The 19,264-nt window shown below is 44.9% G+C and overlaps 1 protein-coding gene across 5 annotated transcripts in view; it reads left to right on the top strand.

Annotated features, from left to right (window-relative positions):
• Nucleotides 1-19,264, top strand: part of nfia (nuclear factor I/A) — a 150,466-nt gene that overhangs the window by 47,402 nt on the left and 83,800 nt on the right. For all 5 annotated transcript variants that reach the window (XM_085397595.1, XM_085397598.1, XM_085397596.1 and 2 more), the window contains exon 2: nt 3,610-4,138. In XM_085397595.1, the coding sequence (XP_085253721.1) occupies nt 3,610-4,138 (529 nt within the window). The remainder of the gene's footprint in view (nt 1-3,609; nt 4,139-19,264) is intronic.

The raw sequence follows: 19,264 nt of genomic DNA, 5'->3' as shown, positions 1-19,264 counted from the left end.
CCTTAACCATAATTCAATAATCCTATAAACCTAATAACCAAATGCACTTTTAACTCTTATTAGAATGAGATTTTAACCACTACGGTGCAAAGTTTTTAGATACTGCGTTGATAAAGTACAAGAGATACAATCAGTGCTTTGTCAGTGTTTACTCAGCATTCAAGGACAGCAATATTTGCATAGTATTTTTACTGACATATACTGCACATATGTTTTGGGCAAAAACATTTTTGAATATTAAAATACGAACATTTGTAGCAAACAATTGACAAATTAGCCAGTTCCAATGTAAAACTTTCTCTGCCTGTTAAAAAAAGAAGATAATCTTCTCACAAACTGGTGTTTGATTTTGAAACAGGAAAAAAGTGGAGAAACAACTGAAAAGACTAATATTTGAATAAAACCTGAAAGCAAGTAAATACTTTCTATGCTGCCTTATGGTAAACTTTGGTAATATTGATAAAGAACAACACTGGCTGATGATGAAATACATTCAGCTGGCATGGTGACACTGCCAGTATAACCTGCAGGGCTGGACTGGGACAGAAAATCGGGCATTTTGACTACAGACCGACCCACCAGGTATTAAAGCCATAAAGCCTTTGAATGAAAACAAACCCTGTTGTGACAGTGATGTACAGTCTTTTTGGTATATGTATGATTTCTATACATTTTACGTCAGATAAAAACTTTGGTTGTAAGATTTAGATAATTATTTAATAAAAGCTAGATATTTTAAATGAGAATAAGAAAGAAAAGTATTTCTTTGTGCCTCCTTTCCCTGTTAATGCCCTACCTGGCCCCCTGGCAAAACTTTGCTAGACCCGCCCCTGCACAGTTACCAGCTGTCAGCTACATAAAAAAGGATCCTGGTGGGTGGTCTTCACGTTTCCCTCTCACCAGATATCCAAACCGACATCATGACCAGCAGCTTTACAGCTGTGGCTCCAGCAAACATCAGCTGATACTAGAAATTAATATTAAATAAATTCTAACAACAGCCGATCAAGCTTAAACGTGCTGCTGTTGTTTAGCGCAACATCTGCTGGTTTCGTCTTTCTGGCGCAAAGTGGGCGATAAACAAACAAGAGAGAAAAGCCGATCAGCTGATCATCGATCAGTTTCATGATTGAAGTAGCAACAGGAGAGGCAGGATGAGAGAAGAGGCAGCTGTGCAGCGTAAAGACAGAATAAATCCAGCTTTGTGTCTTTTTCCATTCTAGCTGAAGTTCGGGACAAACTGCGTCTCTTCTCAGCTCAATACGAAACGTGTAATATTTTCTCTGATTGAGGGACCATTCCATTTTTTTAAGGAGCCGTTAGCAACTCTACTAACTAACCTTATGAATAAAATAAAGTTCACTATCAGTAACATCATAGCAACCGAACAGCTGTATAAAAACTCCAAGCTGGCTAGAACGCAGTATGAGTTATTGCAACTGACAGTAAAAAGTCAGCACAACGAAAATAAACTCCACCTAAACTTAGTTCATATCTGACCCAGATAGACTGCAGGTCATAACTTCTTACCTGAAGTTCAGTTCACCTGACACTCGGACTGGCGGCTGCCTCGGGGCTCTCCTCCTGCCTCCCCTTCCCTCATCCACCTGCTGCCTCTGTGGAAGCCCCGCCATAGCCACCACCAAACAACGGAGTTATTTCTACACATCGACCTGCATCTGGCCAATCCACCACCTCTCATTGTTCATGCCGTTACAAAAAAAATAAAAAATAAGTCAAATAAGCCCGATGGCCAGTCCAGCTATGTTAACCTGCAACCAAATCTGCAGCTCCATACAGCAATGTTACGACTTAGATTACATCTTATAACTCATAACTCTTATGTTAGCTCCCCTCTGTAGCATACTGTCTGAAATATTCCACGGCTGCAATAATTCTTTAAGTGTTATTTTTTCCTTGGTATTCTAATTTCACCGAAGTTTACTAAACTCAACAAACTTAATATTACTTACCGGGACATTTATTCTGTCCTCATTTTCTTTCACCGAAAAATTGTTTCCTGCAGTGACGTCTTTCGTGCTTGGCTCTCCTACCTTTGCTAACGTGATGCACATAGCGCAGAAGCCGATGCTGCATTCACTTACACTCGGATATCTGAGCGTCACCGTGAAAACATAATCGGACATTTGATATTTGATTGAATTTTATTGTTTTGCCTTTGGGGTGGCCAGTCTGGTTGGCCTGTGCCCCCCCAGGCCACCCCGCTGGACACGCCATTGGCTGGGCCCGCTGTGAGTCAGAGGTCTCTGAGTTTTGGAGGCTTTCTCATCTTTATTGTGTTGGCAGACGGGAGGAGGAGGTGTGGGCTCCGTGTGCTTCGTGCAGCTTTGCTCCCTGAAACCTGAGGCGGCCAAGCTGAGCCTCCTCCTCCTCTCGTGTTTGCGCGCTGTGGTTTGCAGCTCCTTAGTCGGCCCGCAGAAAGCCGGCACAGAGCAGGTGTAACCCGCCCCATATTGGGTCTAATCCACGACGTGCTGTCTAACCATATTCCCACCTTGTTAACTGCACTATGCTCACCAGCCAAAAGCCACAAAATGCACCTTTAATGCAGCTGTAATCCCCCTCGCGGTGCGCTCGGAGCGCGTGCAGGAACGCTGCCCTGCGCTGGGCTTCCCGCTGCTTGCTCGGCGGTGTGTTTTGTTTTTTTTCATGTCACAGAGTCGAGGACAGGTTTGAATTTAAAGCTGCAGTCTGAACTCTGCTTTTAAATTTTCTACTTTTCTTCTGATTTTCCTTTTCAAATTTTTATTCCCTCCTCCATAATTTCCTCCTTATTTTCCTTCCACTTTTACTTCTTACAGTATTTCCTTGTTTTCTTGTTTCTTTTCTTATTCCTGTCCATCATTCCCGATTTGCAAATTAAAATTTGGAGAAATATTCTATTATTTTTTTCTGTGGAGCAGATACTTGATTATGTTCCAAATACAAACATTCACGTCTGAAAAGTTATATTTTTAAAACGCATAATTAAGAGGTTTTTAACAGCTCCTCAGCCTCACTACATTCCTCCCTGCAGACTTTTTGACTGCATGTCGTTAAAGCCAAATTTTGTGAAAAATGTCCTAGAACGATGCACAAAGAGACATTCAGAGAATTTTGTTAAATTGATCTCCAGTCCTGCTTTATAAAATCATTTTTCTAAATTCACACCAGCTGAAGGGAACCCGTTGTTAACCTCTCTGGTCGATGCGAGTACGTTTATGTGAAGCTCTCTACTGCAGTATTTTGGGATGACAGCAAAAGGAAGGAATCGACAGACAGACAGGGGAGGCTCAGGGTGGAGGTCGGGGAGGATGGATGGGTCGATGTCAGTGCAAAAGGCTGTTTCCTGCTTTAACCAGCAGACACCTGCATGTTTCTTATTATCCTTCGCGGTATTATGAAGCTGAGACAGACGCTTTGTTTTTGGAGGTCTGAGTTTTAACAGTCACCCAAACACAACACGAAAAGCTTCACTTAAAGCTGCGTCTGTAACATGCTCATTAGCCGGTGCTTCAGTCGTCATGTTTCTTATAATGTTTAAATGCTGTATGTGGCCACGTGACATGTCACCTGCCGCTCACCGCGTCTCCCATCTCTGTCCCGCAGGATGAATTCCATCCTTTTATTGAAGCACTGCTGCCCCACGTCCGGGCCTTCGCATACACATGGTTCAACCTTCAGGCCCGTAAGAGGAAGTACTTCAAGAAGCACGAGAAGCGCATGTCCAAGGAGGAGGAGCGCGCTGTGAAGGACGAGCTGCTCAGTGAGAAGCCCGAAGTCAAACAGAAGTGGGCGTCTCGCCTCCTGGCCAAGTTGCGCAAGGACATCCGGCCCGAGTTCAGGGAGGACTTTGTGCTGACGGTGACGGGGAAGAAGGCGCCGTGCTGCGTGCTGTCCAACCCCGACCAGAAGGGCAAGATGAGGAGGATCGACTGCCTGCGCCAGGCGGACAAAGTGTGGCGGCTGGACCTGGTCATGGTGATTTTATTCAAAGGGATTCCCCTCGAAAGTACTGACGGGGAGAGGCTGGTAAAGTCTCCTCAGTGTTCGAACCCCAGCCTGTGCGTGCAGCCGCATCACATTGGAGTTTCAGTCAAGGAGCTGGATCTCTACCTGGCCTACTTCGTGCATGCAGGTAAGCCCCGCCTCTCCTGCTGCTGATGTGTGTGTGTGTTTGTGAGAGAGAGATGCTGCGAGAAAATGGCGGTCCTGCTGGCGGATCATCAGATCACTTCAGGTGCTGGATGCTGGTTTCTCTGAGTTTGCTGTGGACATGTTTGGTATTTCTGTGGCAGCATCAGTTTGGTTAATGAAGAAAGAACGTGTCTGTCATGTAAGTTAAACTGCATTTAGCTGCCGACACCTAGCAGTTTCACTGCAGTGGTCTTCCTTTAGTGGAAGTCAAAAATGATCTCTGTGAAATGAAATTTACATGGTTTTATTGTGGGAAAAACTTGGAGAGATGACAGACTTTGCAGGTAGCTAGCTTGTCCTCGAGTCCCTTCACATGGATCCACATGGGACGGCGGATTTCCTGTCTGCACTCGGAGCGTTAATGCTGTGCTATTTTTGGCTTAGCCCACCTGATCGCTGCTTTGGTCTGACTCTCACAGCTTTCAAAGATGAACTTGTTTGTTGAAGGAAGCCTTTAGCTGATTAATAAATGCATCTCTGGAAGCTGTTCTTTGATGAAACGGCCTAGTCTCACAGCTAAATGTGCCCCAGCTGTGCAGGCCCAGCACACGTTTCAGAGGGCACGCCTTGCGGCGGTTGGGTGGTATCTGCTCTGGGATCTCTCTGCAGCAGTAACACTTTTATTTTAAGTTGTTGTTTCATTTTGAGCAGATTTATATGGATTTCCCCAGTTGGAAATTTATGTTTCCGATTATTCCAACATCACGTGAAAACCCAGTAATTCAGGTGCAATATGAAGCAGGACTTAAGGTGTAGGTGGGTTTCTAAGCGACTTGCAGGCAGGCTGCAGCTGATTAGCGACAATCATAGGTGAGCTTTTACTTTATGGCTAAAGGTAGAATCACCCTACAGAATCATATTATCACAATATTTCACTCATGACACTAGATATTACTGTGATATTAGTACTACTTTTAACATGTTGTAATACACAGAGTATTACAGTATTACATTTACTTTTTATTTATCACTTTTTTTCAAATGTCCTCAAAGTTAAACTTTGTCAGTCTCTTATGGTAGATAATGATATATGAAGACAATCATGTCTCACATCAGTTTGCTGCAAAAAGCTTGTCAAGCAAACCAACACTGTCACTAAAACCGGCTGCAAATGTTGCCACAAGAAAATCAGTCTGCAATCAGTCTGCAGTCAGTCAGCCAGTTAATGGGGTCAAGTTGGCAACTACATGCAGTGTGTGTCTCAGAAAACACTGATTAACTGATACCACAGATCTGTCTCCGTCCCATCGTTACTCGTGTGACTGAGCTGTAAGCTTTGTTGAGCTGAGCATGTCATGTTATTGTTTTTAGGTTTAGCTGATTTCCGTTTGCTTAGCTAAACTTACATTAGATGAGTCCTCTTGTTGGTAGTATTTTAATTTATTTTAAAAAAAAAAGATATTTGGTGTTCCTGTATAATATCCTAATAGTCCTGTTCTGTATCGACTTTTTTTTCCCCCCAACACTCCTGTTTATGGATGCATGATGTAAACCCAGAGAGCCGATTGGTGGTGTTATATCTGAGGACTTTCACTCAGGAGACCACGGTTAGTCTCCTGAGTGCTGCTGTTAAAATTTCAGTCTCGTCTTAGTTTAGGACTAAAGCTAAAGTAAGTCCCTTTCACAACGTTAACCACACGTTGGGAGTCCATTTCCCTTCCACTTGGTGACACGACCTAACAAATATCAGAGTTTTCCAGCCTTGAATGCACAGATATTACATTTTGTGCTTTGTGCACAGTTTGCGGGATGACATCTGCTCTGTTTGCATTCCTGAGAGGTTTAAATATGAGATTGTTTAGTTGTGAGCTGATAGAATTTGCTCTGTTTGTCTGGGGATGAAAGCACACCCTGCTCTCAGTTTTAAAGCAGATCAGCGTGTTATCTCCTGCAGACACTCGTCTTTTCGTCACCAAAGCACAAGTGAAAGGAAACTCGGAGACGCCGGCGTGAGCAGAGCAGCTCGGCGTGCTTTTGGGGTGAAGCTGGCACAGAAAAAAACACAATTATCTCCGGAGCGATTGCTCAGCACGTTCCCGATTTCCGACTGATTCTACGGGAAAATAATTTGGCTGGCTGGAATATTCTAGAGAGCAGCAGTGAGCGGTGGCAGAGGCACGCAGAGGAGATGTTTGGCAGCCGGTTTGAATATTTGGCACCGAGCTTGTTCTAAGTTTGTTGGAGCTCCTGAGTTCAGATTTATCCGCCAGGCCCACTTTCAGATTCCTCCAGCAGCGGATTGATTTCCAGAGGCCTCAGAGCCTGAGTGAAAACAGCCGTTTCCAGCCAAACATTTCTCAGGTCAGGTTAAATTCTGGTGAATTTCAGAGTTCAGTTTTTACGTTCGGTGGCTGAAACACAGTTTGAACTACAGGTGCATTTAGGAGAAAAGGTCAGCTTTAAAATCTTAATTTCCTTGACTCTGATTTCCTGGTTAAAGTTGTGACTGGATGAATTCTTTCCTCCCTTCTTTCTTTTGTTTTCGGGACTTGAAGTGGATTTTTTGAGGCAGACATCAGTAGAAACAGTTGTTTTGGCAGGTTTTGCCTCAGTCTCGTGTTTTTGTGGCGGTAAGCTCTCAGCTGTGATCCGTCATCGTGCACAAACGGCCCGAGCCGAGTGCTCTGAAAGATCTCCATCCCTGAAGCTTAATTACAATCATTTCCTCTCTCAGACTGAAGCCTCTGTGAGCCCAGAGAGAGCGCCCATTCTCCACACCTCCGTCCACATCGCCTCGCCTGTGTATGTTTCCACTGTGCGCTCGCTGATCAGCTGTGCAGCTTCACACTGAGCCTCCTTGAGTCTGGAGGCGGCTGCGGTCGCGGTTTTATTTTGAGGGGAAAGGCTCTGATTCTTGGCAGCGAGCATGAAACCATCAGTGAGGTTTTTGTTTGAGCGGAGCAGCCGCTCGCCACCGTCACAAACACAGAGGGGGATCATTTGCGGCGAGAACAGTGGCAGCTCTTCCAAACCATCTAAATTTAGCTTTTATTTTGAAAAACTTTCACCACGCAGAGCTGTGAGGGCTTTGAATCCTTGAATTCGCCCGGCCTCTTGTTTAAGACGACCAAGCTTTTTTGGAGCGACGGCATCGATTAAAAGCTGTGTGAAGGCGGGCTGACCTCGTGGCTCGTGGGGCCGGAGGTGGGGTCTGTCGGGGCAGCCCGAGTGGGTAATTAAATTCATCCCCGTCACGCTGACTTGGGGTGGGGGCCAACATTGTTGCCCGTAGAAACAGCAGCGTGCACCAAACCATTTCTTCCTTAATCCTCAGAGTGCGGCGCAGCAGAGACTTCAAAGAGACGAGAGTTGAACGTCCAGTTGAACTCCACCTTCACCTCCACCTGCTGCTGGCAGGAGGCCTCCTCTGCATGCGTCCGCTCAGTGTCTCCTGTGTTAGCAGCCTGGAGGTGCAAGCGATTGGTTGGCTGCAGTCAGTTATCACATGACAACCTTTGCTTATATCCACTTTAAACTTGCAGCCTTAGACTCACACAGGTCTCCAGGTTTTGGTCCAGTCTGGACTCTGAAAGCCACTCGCTCGCTGCCTGTGTCCACTCACGCCACCCTAATTAGAGCAAGCACAGCTAACAGGAAGTAGTCAGCAGTGTGGACAGGTTTCACGCCTGTTTGTGGTGTAACTGTCGTCTACTCGACTGTAAAATGTCGCTGACACCTGCGCTCGGTGCAGCACGGTCTGGGACGCTCGTGTGCATCACTACGGTAACACGATGGATTCTTTCTGCTCCACTCGGTGTGCGAGGAGGCGCACTCGGAGCAGGGAAAGGAGGAAAGACTCACACTGAGCTCCCATCACAGCAGGGACAGTCAGTGAAAGACATCATTCTGATCAGTTTATTTTACTAATAAATTCTAATTGAGTGATTATTTGGATGTATTGATTTTATTAGCAGTCTGGTCCTCACGGTACAGACGACCCACTGGACTCAATATCAGCAGACTGCTAAAGCCGCACTGCAGGATCTGGATTGTTATTAAACGTCCCAGATGTTCAAGCCTGGAACACATCGGGAAAATGAGACGGTGGAGCTACAGCAGGTCGTCTGCTCACGGAAAGGTTGGCGGTTTGATTCCTGGCTACATGCCGAAGCATCCCTGGGCAGTTACAGCAGAGACCTTTTAAAAAGTCTCAACTATAACTGAACCATTAATTAAAGATGAGCCCAGGAAGCTCCTCAACAAGTGGAGCATTTCAAATTAACGGTCTTCGGCTCGCTGTGTACACACAGAACAGACACACGCAAACTTATGCAACTTTTGGGACGTCAGAGGTCACATAGACCCCTCCCCCACCCCTCTGATGTGTGAGCTCGCTGGCAGCGGTGGCAGCAGCGGGTGTTACAAACACAGGAAGGATCGACACGTGCTGGCAGGTCAGAGGTCAGCACGTCGGGGTCGTGACCTCCATCATTGGGCCGTTTGACCTCCAGGATAAACATGTCAGCCCCTCATTAGCAGCCAGTTGAGCGCACATGGAGCTAGGGGGTGGTTTGGAGGGGGGTGGCGTGCGGGACAGAAGGTGAAAAAAGGTCGAGAGCAGCTGTTTGTGAGATTTAGAGCTGTCGCAGGCGGGAATAACGGCGTTAACAGTTATTACAGATGGATAATATTTATGTGAGCAGTAAAGGCGATTAAACACAATTAGAGAGATGGAATCATAAAAGTCTGATAGAAGGACTGTCACAGTAATGCTCGAGGCTCTGCGGCAAACCGCTGCCAGCGCCTCAGACGGCGCCGCCCTTCATCTGCAGCACAATGCTCCAGAGTCAGCATCAGACCTGGGCAGGGTCATCCACCTGAAACCTGACAGGATTTTATTGGCTTTATCGCCCTAACCTCCACTGCATCACAAACACGTCTGTTCATGCAATAATCATTAACCCCACAGCTCTGCCTACCCGGCGCTGACGGCCATATTGGATGCAATAACTGAGCATGTGTCACACCTGTTTTAAGAACATGATCAGCTGATGCTGGGTTTTTTCTGATGTTTTCGGTCAGTTTGTGCCAAGCGCAGACTTTATTCTTGTCTCTTCGGTGATTGGTCACCTTGTGCTTCTTAGGAGGATTTTTGTGTGTCGGCAAGATAACGAGCCGCCGGGTAGTACAAAATGAGGAGGGTCAGATATTCCGCTCGCCGTCACCTTAAACGGCCCCGCAGGGCTCAGAATAAGTAAACAGAAAGAGAGTGTGTGTGTGTGTGTGTGTGTGTGTGTGTGTGTGTGTGAATATGTGTGACCCACTTCCTCCGTCCTCCTGAGCTCTTAAAGAGATTTGGAGCTTCGTCTCTGAACTCGTTACCACAGGTCTGAGCAGCCCCAGTCTACGCCACACACCGGACGCCATCTTAGTTTAACCACACACACACACACACACACACACACACACACACACACACACACACACACACACACACACAGGAGTTGTTCAGAACCCCCAGAACTTTATTTAAAGTCCAAACTTACAGACGCCGCCGTCAAACCTCAAGAGCGTGTTTGATCTGAACGGTTTCTGATTTTTGTAAAGACATTGAAATCGGACTCTTTGTCCTGATCCCTTCGTGTTTCAGCCTTGAAGGATGATGCTTCAGCGAGACACAGATCCGGAGAAGACTGGAGACTTGAAGCTGACGTCATCACCGTCCTCTTTCTCCGTAGGTGGTGCTGTGGACGCCGTATTAAAGCAGGCGTCTGTTGCTCGCTCTGTGTGGTGGCATTTCCCTCTTGACAGCTCTCTGCCTCGTTCTTCCGAGCGTCATCCTGCTTCCAGTAAATCCACCTTACACGTGGAGGACTGGCAGATGAATACGCCTGTGATTCCGTCCATTCCAGGTGGCTAATGTGTGTCTGCTTTGCTTCCTTCGAGTCAGAATCGGAGCGTTTTGTCTGAAGTGGGGTGGACGTGTTCAGAGTCCGTCTGACTGCAGACACATAGCTACTGAAATAAAGCAGAATAACCTTTAATGCGAGGGCATGGCTCTCTCAGCACATTTCTGTCTCCATTTAGGGTGAAATTAAACACAATAACAACAAGTTAACGACCTGTGTGTGTGTGTGTGTGTGTGTGTGTGCGCGTGTTTACTTTGCGCTGAGGAAAACTGAATCTGGAGACTTTCTGTGTGTCTCCTCTTACATATACTTTATGTTTCCTCTTCTTCTCCTCCTTCTCTTCCTGCGGCTGCTCTGCGCTCTTCATATGGAACCATTTAAGGCTAGCGCGCCATAAAACCACACGCTCTGATGTGGTTCCTGAAGTACACATCGTGACCGCAGGAAACACCCCCGACCCACCGCCAACCAAGCAACACACACTTCGAACCCTCACCCAGCATCCACATCTGTGACTGCTGTGTCACACACACACACAGCGAGCGGGGCTCATTCATAAAAACACTCTGGGAAGAAGAACAAACTGTTTCCTGAAAGTTACATACAGAAATTTACGAGAAGCTTTAAAAACGGCATCACCGCGTGGACCCAGGGAGCCTTCGTCTTGTGTCGTAGTTTAATCTGCAAAAGGAGACGACTTCATGTTTACTGCCTTGAATATGGAAATATGAGAAATCGCCCCTACTGAGCGTGCTCAGAGCATATTTACTTGAATCCTGAGTGATTACTGGAACAACCACAATCAAGATTATTTTTATTGTTCGTCCCAAAAGGTTGATTCTGTTCATCTGGTCATAGCCTTTTGAAAGGGAGAAACATTTCGTCACTCGTCCAAGTGCCTTCTTCAGTCTTAGCTGACTGCAGGTTTCCTCAACCTTATAAACAGTACATAACTGAAACCAACCCACTGAATGAACAATGGGTTGTGAGGACAGATCATAAATATGCAAATTATCATGACCATTGATCAACAATCACTGATCAAAGCCCATTGATCATTGATCAAAGACCACTGATCAATGGCCATGAGTGCCATTCACAGAGAGGGTACGGCTGCATTGTAAGATGGCGAAAGATGTACCCTTAGGCCCCCTCCTCGATTCAGAGATGGTCTTTCCCTTTTCACATAAATGGCCTCCTTGACTTCGCACTGAAACCAGTGTTCCTCCCTGTCCAGGATGTGTACATCCTCATCAATGAAAGAGTGTCCACTGGCCTGTAGGTGGGGGACTGTGGAGTCCTGGCTTGACGAGGTGGCTCTTCTGCGTTGTGCCATCCACTTCGCCAGAGGTTGTTTGGTTTTCCCGATGTATAAATCATGGCAATCCTCCTGGCACTTAACAGCGTGCACTATATTACTCTGTGTCGGGGGACCCAATCCTTGGGGTGGACCAATTTTTGGTGCAGCGTGTTTTGGGATTTAAAAGCCAGGGAGGTGCAGTGTTTAGAAAAAATGTGTCTCAACTAGAGCAGGGCGATATGGCCAAAAATATTTATCACGATATATATTTGAAAATTTGCGATAACGATATAACCGACGATATAATTGATGCGAGACAAAATACAACTCCACAACATTACTAGTGCAAAAAGACAACCTTCCATTTATTTTCACTTAAACAAGAAGCTGGTTTTTATGTACATTAAAGCTTTATAAAAATGTAACAGTGCAAATGCAAATTCCTTGCTGAAAGTTTAACCAAAAGGCATTTCCAGTAGAAATGGGCTGACATATCCTGAGCATAACCATGTATAATATCCACTGAAGTTAAAAAGAGGTGCTTTGCAACATTAAACTGCAGTGTGCAGTACACATTTTTCGGACCATAAGGTGCACAGGATTATAAGGCACATTAAGCGAAACAAAGCAGTCAGATAAATCAAACTTTATTAAACTCATTCTTCTTGCTTCCTCCACTTCTGTAACATTGATTCATTAATGTTGAATTCTCTGCAGCTGCTCTATTCCCATGTTGTTGCAGTATATTAATAACTAACCTCGTATTGTGGATGGATTATCTCAGTTGTTCTCCTGACTGAAGTTTGGTCCGTTTACAGCACCCTGCCATGCGATTGCATTTGTCTCTAACCATGAAGAACCTTCACGTTAACTTTTATAAGTGGAAAAGTGTTAGTGTTCGTCCTCCAGCTTCACTGCTTATGTTATGCTAACATAGCTGTGTCGCTAGCGATCACGTAGCACATCATTATATACCAGCTAGCCCAACTTCAGTAACCCTACAAACGTCACTGCTGTTTAGTTTCCTGTCTTCATTTATGTTGGAAGTGATAGCAGAGCTGTACGTTTGATTTTTTTTCAGAAATCTCTCAGTCAGAACATGCAATATCATGCTTAGGTAACTAGCGAAACTAGCGAGCTAACTTCCGCTAGCTTCCTGCTAACTTCTAACTCCGTTAAATGTAATAACTTTTGCTTTCATGGATGCCTGGAAGTTAAACTTTATAGTTACACCTGGTAAAGCAGCAATGCTGATCGTTTTATTAAAGATGAAAGAATTTAGACAGTTTTTAACTCTAAGTGATGCTGCAGTGTTGTTTGACCTGAAGCATACGGAGTTTAGGACCCAGATTACGCCCAGATTTAAGAGCATCTTAGTCCGACAAATACGACAATAACAACGGCCGCTTGCATGTTCTGCAAAAAAATGTGCTTTGTTGTGTATCTGACGGACAAACACCAAACCAGTTCCACATCACTGAAGTTGCACCATTTTTACAAACCAATTCTGGTTCATCTGTTTCACTCAACAACCGGCCATGTGCGTATGAAAACAAAGGCACTGCGCATCCGCGTTTTACTCCCATTCTATCGCGATATTTCATTTTCCTATCGTTGCCTAACATTATACCGGTATTATCGTGAACGGTATAATATGGCCCAGCCCTAGTCTCAACTGTTCCTGACACACACAGGATCACTATGGGTTTTCAACCTTTTGGCATTTACTTACCTGGATGATTGAGCATGCATCAAGACATTTCATTGTTCTTATTTTAGTGATTAATAAACTTGGTTTGAGTTAAATATTAAAAATCAGTGGATTTTAACAGCAGCTCTTTTATTTGTTTAGTATGAAGCTTTTGTGTTTACAGTCGTGTCTGACATGCGGTGGCTGGAGGACGAGCAGGTCATGCTCTGGCTTCCTTGCACAGGATACTGACCCCAGTGAATAAAATCAGTGATCATCTGGACTGATCTTTTTAAAAAAAACTGTTTTTTCATTCATCTGGTGTTTTGGTGTTTTGTACAGTATCATGTATACACAATGATGATGATGATGACGATGATGAGGAGGACAATCAGTAGATCTAAAGTTTGGTATAAAACAGTGCTTAGATGTTTCATGGCGTGGAAACGTGAACAGTTTTTAGGCTGTGAGCTGTTTGCTCCTCCCCCCTCCTCCCCCATGCGGCGAAGCAGACATCAGCTGATCCCTCTATAAAGTCAGGTAATCCGGTTTAAATTGTAGTGTCAACGCTGCGCTCTCTACTGATATTCCAGCCTGCAACATGTTTGTGATCTCACAGCGCCACACACACGCGCACACACACCGCTTTCCGCCTCCTGCTGTGTTCGTTTCTGGTACCTGAACTGGAATGTGCAGGACCTGAACTCTTCTTCCTCCTCCACGAGGCTGGTTACCAGTGAGGTTAGATTAGAGATTAAAAGCACAAAGAGCAGATTAGAAATGATAAACCTATAGAAGTAATAATTCAGCACAGGTACCGCCCAATCAGCTGACAGGAGGATCAAAATAAAGACATTCAGTTCAGCTTTATTTTTATAGCGATAAATCACAACAACACTCACCTCAGGGAGACTTATATTTTTAGGCAAAGGCCCTACAGTACACTGTCCATAAACCAGTGTGATGTCACTGGTTCCGTTCTTGACTTATGTACAGGAGATGGACATGCGATATGCATAAAAAGAGACGAGGGGAGGAGCAGGAAGGAGCAAATGGAGGTAGAGGAGGTCAGAGACAGAAGGAGGGAGAGGAAGAAGTTAAAGAAGCAGGACCCTTCTCTGTAAATCCTTCTGTCACAGAGCGTCTGTCTCCATTGTTTCTCCTCTTCTTCTCCTCCTGCTCTTCCTCTCTCCTCTCAGGAACATTCCTCTCCTCCTCCTCTCCCGGTCCTCTAAAGGTCAGCTCGGCTGTCTTTCTGCGGAGGTCATCCTGCAGGAATGTGGCTGCTCTGCCGGCCGTGATTTGTGTCTTTTACTAACACCCCCACCTCACTCCTCCACCCGTGGAGGGGCTGACGGGCTGCAGGGAGAGGGGGTGGGAGTCCATAGCAACAGGGACCCCTTGGCAAAGGCCCCCCTCCCTCGGCGGTCCAGACTCCGTGCCAACATGGAGTCTGGCTGCTGTTCAGTGTTTTTGTTCAAAGCTTCACAGGAAAAAATTCAAGCTGGGAAATTTCTGCAAGAAGAAAATCAACTTCCTGCCAGAGAAACGACGACAAACACTGCAGCGGGAAAAGTCAGGCTTACCCGAGGTCAAAGGTTCTCAGTCAATGCCAGCATTCCAGGTGCAAGATGGGGAATGTAGGCAGGTGTACTGTACTGGTGTCTTGCTTCGGAGCAGAGATAACAGGAGAAAAAGAAAAACACCAAATTATTTTTGGTGATGTTTAATTTGAAGCTTTTCTGCTCATTTTTTTTTTTCAAGCATATTTTAGTATTTCTATTGTTTCATTGGGGTTTTAAGAATGAAAATATAAATATAATTATTATAATAATTAAAAAAAAACCTTTACAATTTTTAATTTTGTGGATTTAATTACCGTTACAAGAATATAATTTCAGATCATTTTAAATATATTTTACACAGTTTAGGCAGCTGTTGGCTCCGACTTAAAATCAGAATTAGATACATCACCAGTTTACATTTTCTACAACAAATGAATATTTTACAGATACTATTTTTAAATATTTTCACAATCATTCTGCAAATAACAATCCAGCCATCGGATATCAAAGGAGCTGAAACGGCTTGTTTCAGAGGAGGAGGGCTGATTGTGAATCATGCAAAAAAAAAAAAAAAACACGGTGAGTGTGTGTGTGCACGGATCATCCCGTGTTTAAAACCGGGCCAGCTTTGATCTTCATTGATATTTCTGTGTTTCCTGCACAGACAGGAAGTAAAAACAGACGACATGTGAGATCATGGCAGCCCCAAAACCCAGCCCAGCTTCACCTTTGACCCCTGAACATGATCCTGAATCTACTAAATCTGAACAAAGTTTCTGCGCGCATGTGTGTGTGTGTGTGTGTGTGTGTGAGTGAGTGTGTGTGTCCTCCCATCGTGAAAGGCTGAGGGAGAGTTTCATGCCAAAAAACCCCCCACAAACCCTCCCACACACACACACACACACACACACACAATCCCATTGTGTGTGAAGCCAGCGTCGACGTGAACCAGGACAGCTGTGAGCGTCTGCAGGGAAACTCTCCACAGATGGTGGAAGGAGAGAAACTCCAGAGCGCCGTATGGCTGCTGAAAAATACAGGAAGGAGGAGAAGAAGAAGAAGAGGGTCAGAGCGACACCACGTCTTCTTCTTCTTTCTACTTTTAGTTTTACTGTCAGCAAGAAACAAGAGAAACACAGACGTCCAATATTTGGGGGTTTTTTTTTTTTTTTTACATAAAATCAGTTTCAAAACATTTTTTTTTGACACACATCCTGTTAAAATAAAATTTTTTTGTAGAATTAATGTTTTCGATTTAAATCACATGTTGCAGTAATAATTACTATTAGTTAACAGTTTTTAAAATATTACATTTGTAATATGTTTTATATGTTTTCATAAACTGATCATTAGAAGAATTTATTTATTATTGTTGCAGTGATTAATTTTATTGGAATAAGAAGATGTTTTCAAATTAATTCACACTTTTCTCAGATGATAATTTTTGATTGTAAATTAATATTTGTGGTCTACTTTTATACAAATACGAACAAGTATGTATTTTGTAATTAATATTTTACTGATAATTTTAAAAAGGTAAAATCATTTACTAATGTTTTATAAGGTTTTATATTTTTTTTAAACCTTCCTATTTTATTTATGAGTTATTAGAGAAATATATTAATGAATAATTTAGGTTTTTGGGAAAAAATCTGTGTTACATCAAAAAAAATTTTAATTATGAATAATATAAAATAATAATATTTTTGTAACTTTTTAAAAATGCGATATACCTTTGTCTGTGCTCGCTCTCAGCAGCTCGTCCGATTGTCGGGTCTCTATGAGATAAACATCGAGGCGATCGCTGTTGTGGTTTGGAACAATATATAAATAAGATTGAATTGAACTGAAAGCTCATTTCAGTCTGAATGTTTTGCTGATAGCTGTCAGAAATGTTAGATATCATTATTAGTATATCAATATAATATAAATATCATTACTAATAAACGTTAGTAATAACTGGGTGGGGATGTCCCTTGTAATAACAGTGATTTTGAGACTGTGGGTTTTTGGCAGATTTCAGTGGGATTAGCCGTCATGCTTTTAAAACGGGGCTCGCTGTTTGGCTCTGATGAGAATCTGAGGATGAACGATTCCGTGAATATTCAGCGGCTCTGCGTGAGGCCCAGACGCCTAAACGTGAGAGCTGTGCAGACCTTTCAGGGGTTTTTTTGTTTTGTTTTGTTTTTGTTGAAAAATTGAGAGAGAGAGGTGAGCTTCCCCACGCCACCACACACACACACACACGAGAAAGAAGAAATCTTACTTCCAAAATGAGAGTGAGAAAAGGTGCAGCAGTGAGAGGAAGGGGAGCTGCTGGCTGAGGAGTCTTCGTTGGGTTGGTCACGTGTTAGAGAGCGAGAGCGATAGAGTGAGCCTCTGTCAGACTGCAGGTCGAGCTCTTTGGCCCGAGTCCATGAGTGAAACACACAAAGAGCTGCTTCTGTGGAAGCTTTTCCTTTTGTTCCTCTGCTCTTCGAGAGAGAGTGTGTGTGTGTGTGTGTGTGTGTGTGTGTGTGTGTGTGTGTGTGTGTGTGCGCGCGTTCATTTTTAATTATTGACATGTGAAGGATTAGTGGAGGTTGGGGAGCCGATAACTGAATTATTGAACTATTTGTGCCGTCAGTCGCTGTGAGCCGCTCTGAGCCGCTCTGAGCTACTGGGGCGGTGCGGACGGTTGTTGGGGGTGAATAAAGGCGGCTTCACAGATTTCAGTGTGTGACCCCGATCTTATAACATGTGAAGTGAGGGTGAAGTTTGCTGCCTGTAGATGGATCTGTGATCTCAGGTGTGATCTAGTAAAGTGTGAATGTGCAGATCAAGCCTGAGTCCGTTGGGAGGAGGGCACAGGTACAGACCCCGAACCCCCTGTCGACCTCTGTGCACGCCCGGGTCACCACACTAACGGAGGGTGTGTTTGAGCTGCACACTGAGCACTGCCTCGTGGACGTTTCTCGTTATTCTGAGACAGTCGGTATGACCTTGTAAAGGGGTCCACGTGAGAGCAGCTCTAACCCCGAACCCCGTCATGTGAAACGCCGGGGGATGTGAGCGCGCCTCGCTCGGCTGCCTCCTCACAGCAGCGGCAGCTCACGTTTACTCACCGGGAAAGGGTTAATGAATAATTTGAGCCTGTGATCATTCAGGCTGTCCATGTTTTCTGATGTTGTGTTACAATACAGCCAGTGTAATGTAGATGTTGTGTCCTGCTCCTCAGTAATGGATACCACCTCCTTTTTTGTGTGTGTGTGTGTGTGTGTGCGATCGCCCAGGTCGTCGGCTCGTTAGCGTCATTCTGTGACACCCCCCCACCACCACCCATCCACGCTCGGCGGGGCCTCCGTTTTATTCTCGCACTCAGAGCAGAAAACAGTTTTCAGAGACGAGACAAAAGCTCCACTTGATTAGGTGGTGAGAGTGTCTGGGAACGTGGGGCCTGGTGACCGAGCTAATTGGTGAAACCCACCCCTCCCTCACCCGGGGTTCTCCCACACTTTGAAACTCTCCGCCGCCCTCATCGCTTTCTCTTCACCCGTTCGCCGTTCTTGCTTCTCATCTCTGAATTTTGGCACAATCCAATTACAAAGCGGCCGCTGAGCGAGGAGGCGCAGCTCTGAATGCAGACAGATAAGGAGCAGGGAGGAGGCGTAGAGCCACAAGTTCACCTCTTTTTTTATGTCTTTGGGGGCTGCGGAACAGGAAGTGTGACTTCAGTTTGCTGTGGTTTCAATCTGCGTTCTGTATTAAACAACGCTCACCTGATGAAGCTTTGCCTGCCACAGGTGTGCTATAGGGCACCTGCCAGGTGTCTCCTATTTTAAACAGGTTAGGCACAGGTTTCCCTGTGCTTAACCTGGTTTCCCTCAGATTTAGTGCTCCAAATAAATAATAATCCTCACCAAATCCAGTTTCCTGACTCACAGTTTTAAAGGGAAATTATCCAGACATGCAGTTTAAAGTTTCTCTTCTTATGTGTCTGCGTACTTTCACTTAATTTGGCTCGGAAATTTTTGATCAAAACACATTTTCAGACTAACCTAAGCCTGGACGGAAAATAAACCGTCATTGCTCTTTAAAATGACCAGAAACAAATTGTCTCATAATTACACACAAACACGGGCCCTTCTCCTAATGAGGACACTCGTATGAGCACCGTTTTACGACGGTTTGCGCAGCGAGGTGGGTACGAGGTATGATTAACTACACCAGTCTCAGGTGTCCTCTGACCCCACCATCCCCCCGACCTCCTCCTGGTGCTGAGGGAAGGAACGAGGTTAAGAATTGAGGAAGCTGAGACGAGTCTCCTTTGGGCTCAGGTTTCACTCATGAGTTTTGGACGGTGTCCGCAGACTGGAATATTTTTTTTTCCTCGCACAAGAAGCAGTCTGCTTCACTGCTGAGGCGAAGGTGACAGAGCTGCCTGGACGGACCATGCAGGAGGCTGTGCTCTTCACCTATTGGCTCAAAACAACATCACAGCGGTTGCATATCCAGAGAATTTCAGAGCTGCGGTGCAGGAACAAAAACATCTTCAGAGACGGGACGTGGGGCTCGGGTGGGTTAGAGGTTTCCTTCAATTAAAGGCTTCTCCTGGGAACTGATGAGGGCCCCGAAAGATGGATCCAGACTAGCTTTACTTAATCTGCTGCCCCAGGAGGAGGTG

Source organism: Rhamphochromis longiceps, linkage group LG23 (genome assembly GCF_057381845.1).
Source record: "Rhamphochromis longiceps isolate RC_006_pf linkage group LG23, R_longiceps_female_GT1.1, whole genome shotgun sequence".
Classification (NCBI taxonomy): domain Eukaryota; kingdom Metazoa; phylum Chordata; class Actinopteri; order Cichliformes; family Cichlidae; genus Rhamphochromis; species Rhamphochromis longiceps.
This window is presented reverse-complemented; position numbering and strand designations above follow the sequence as displayed.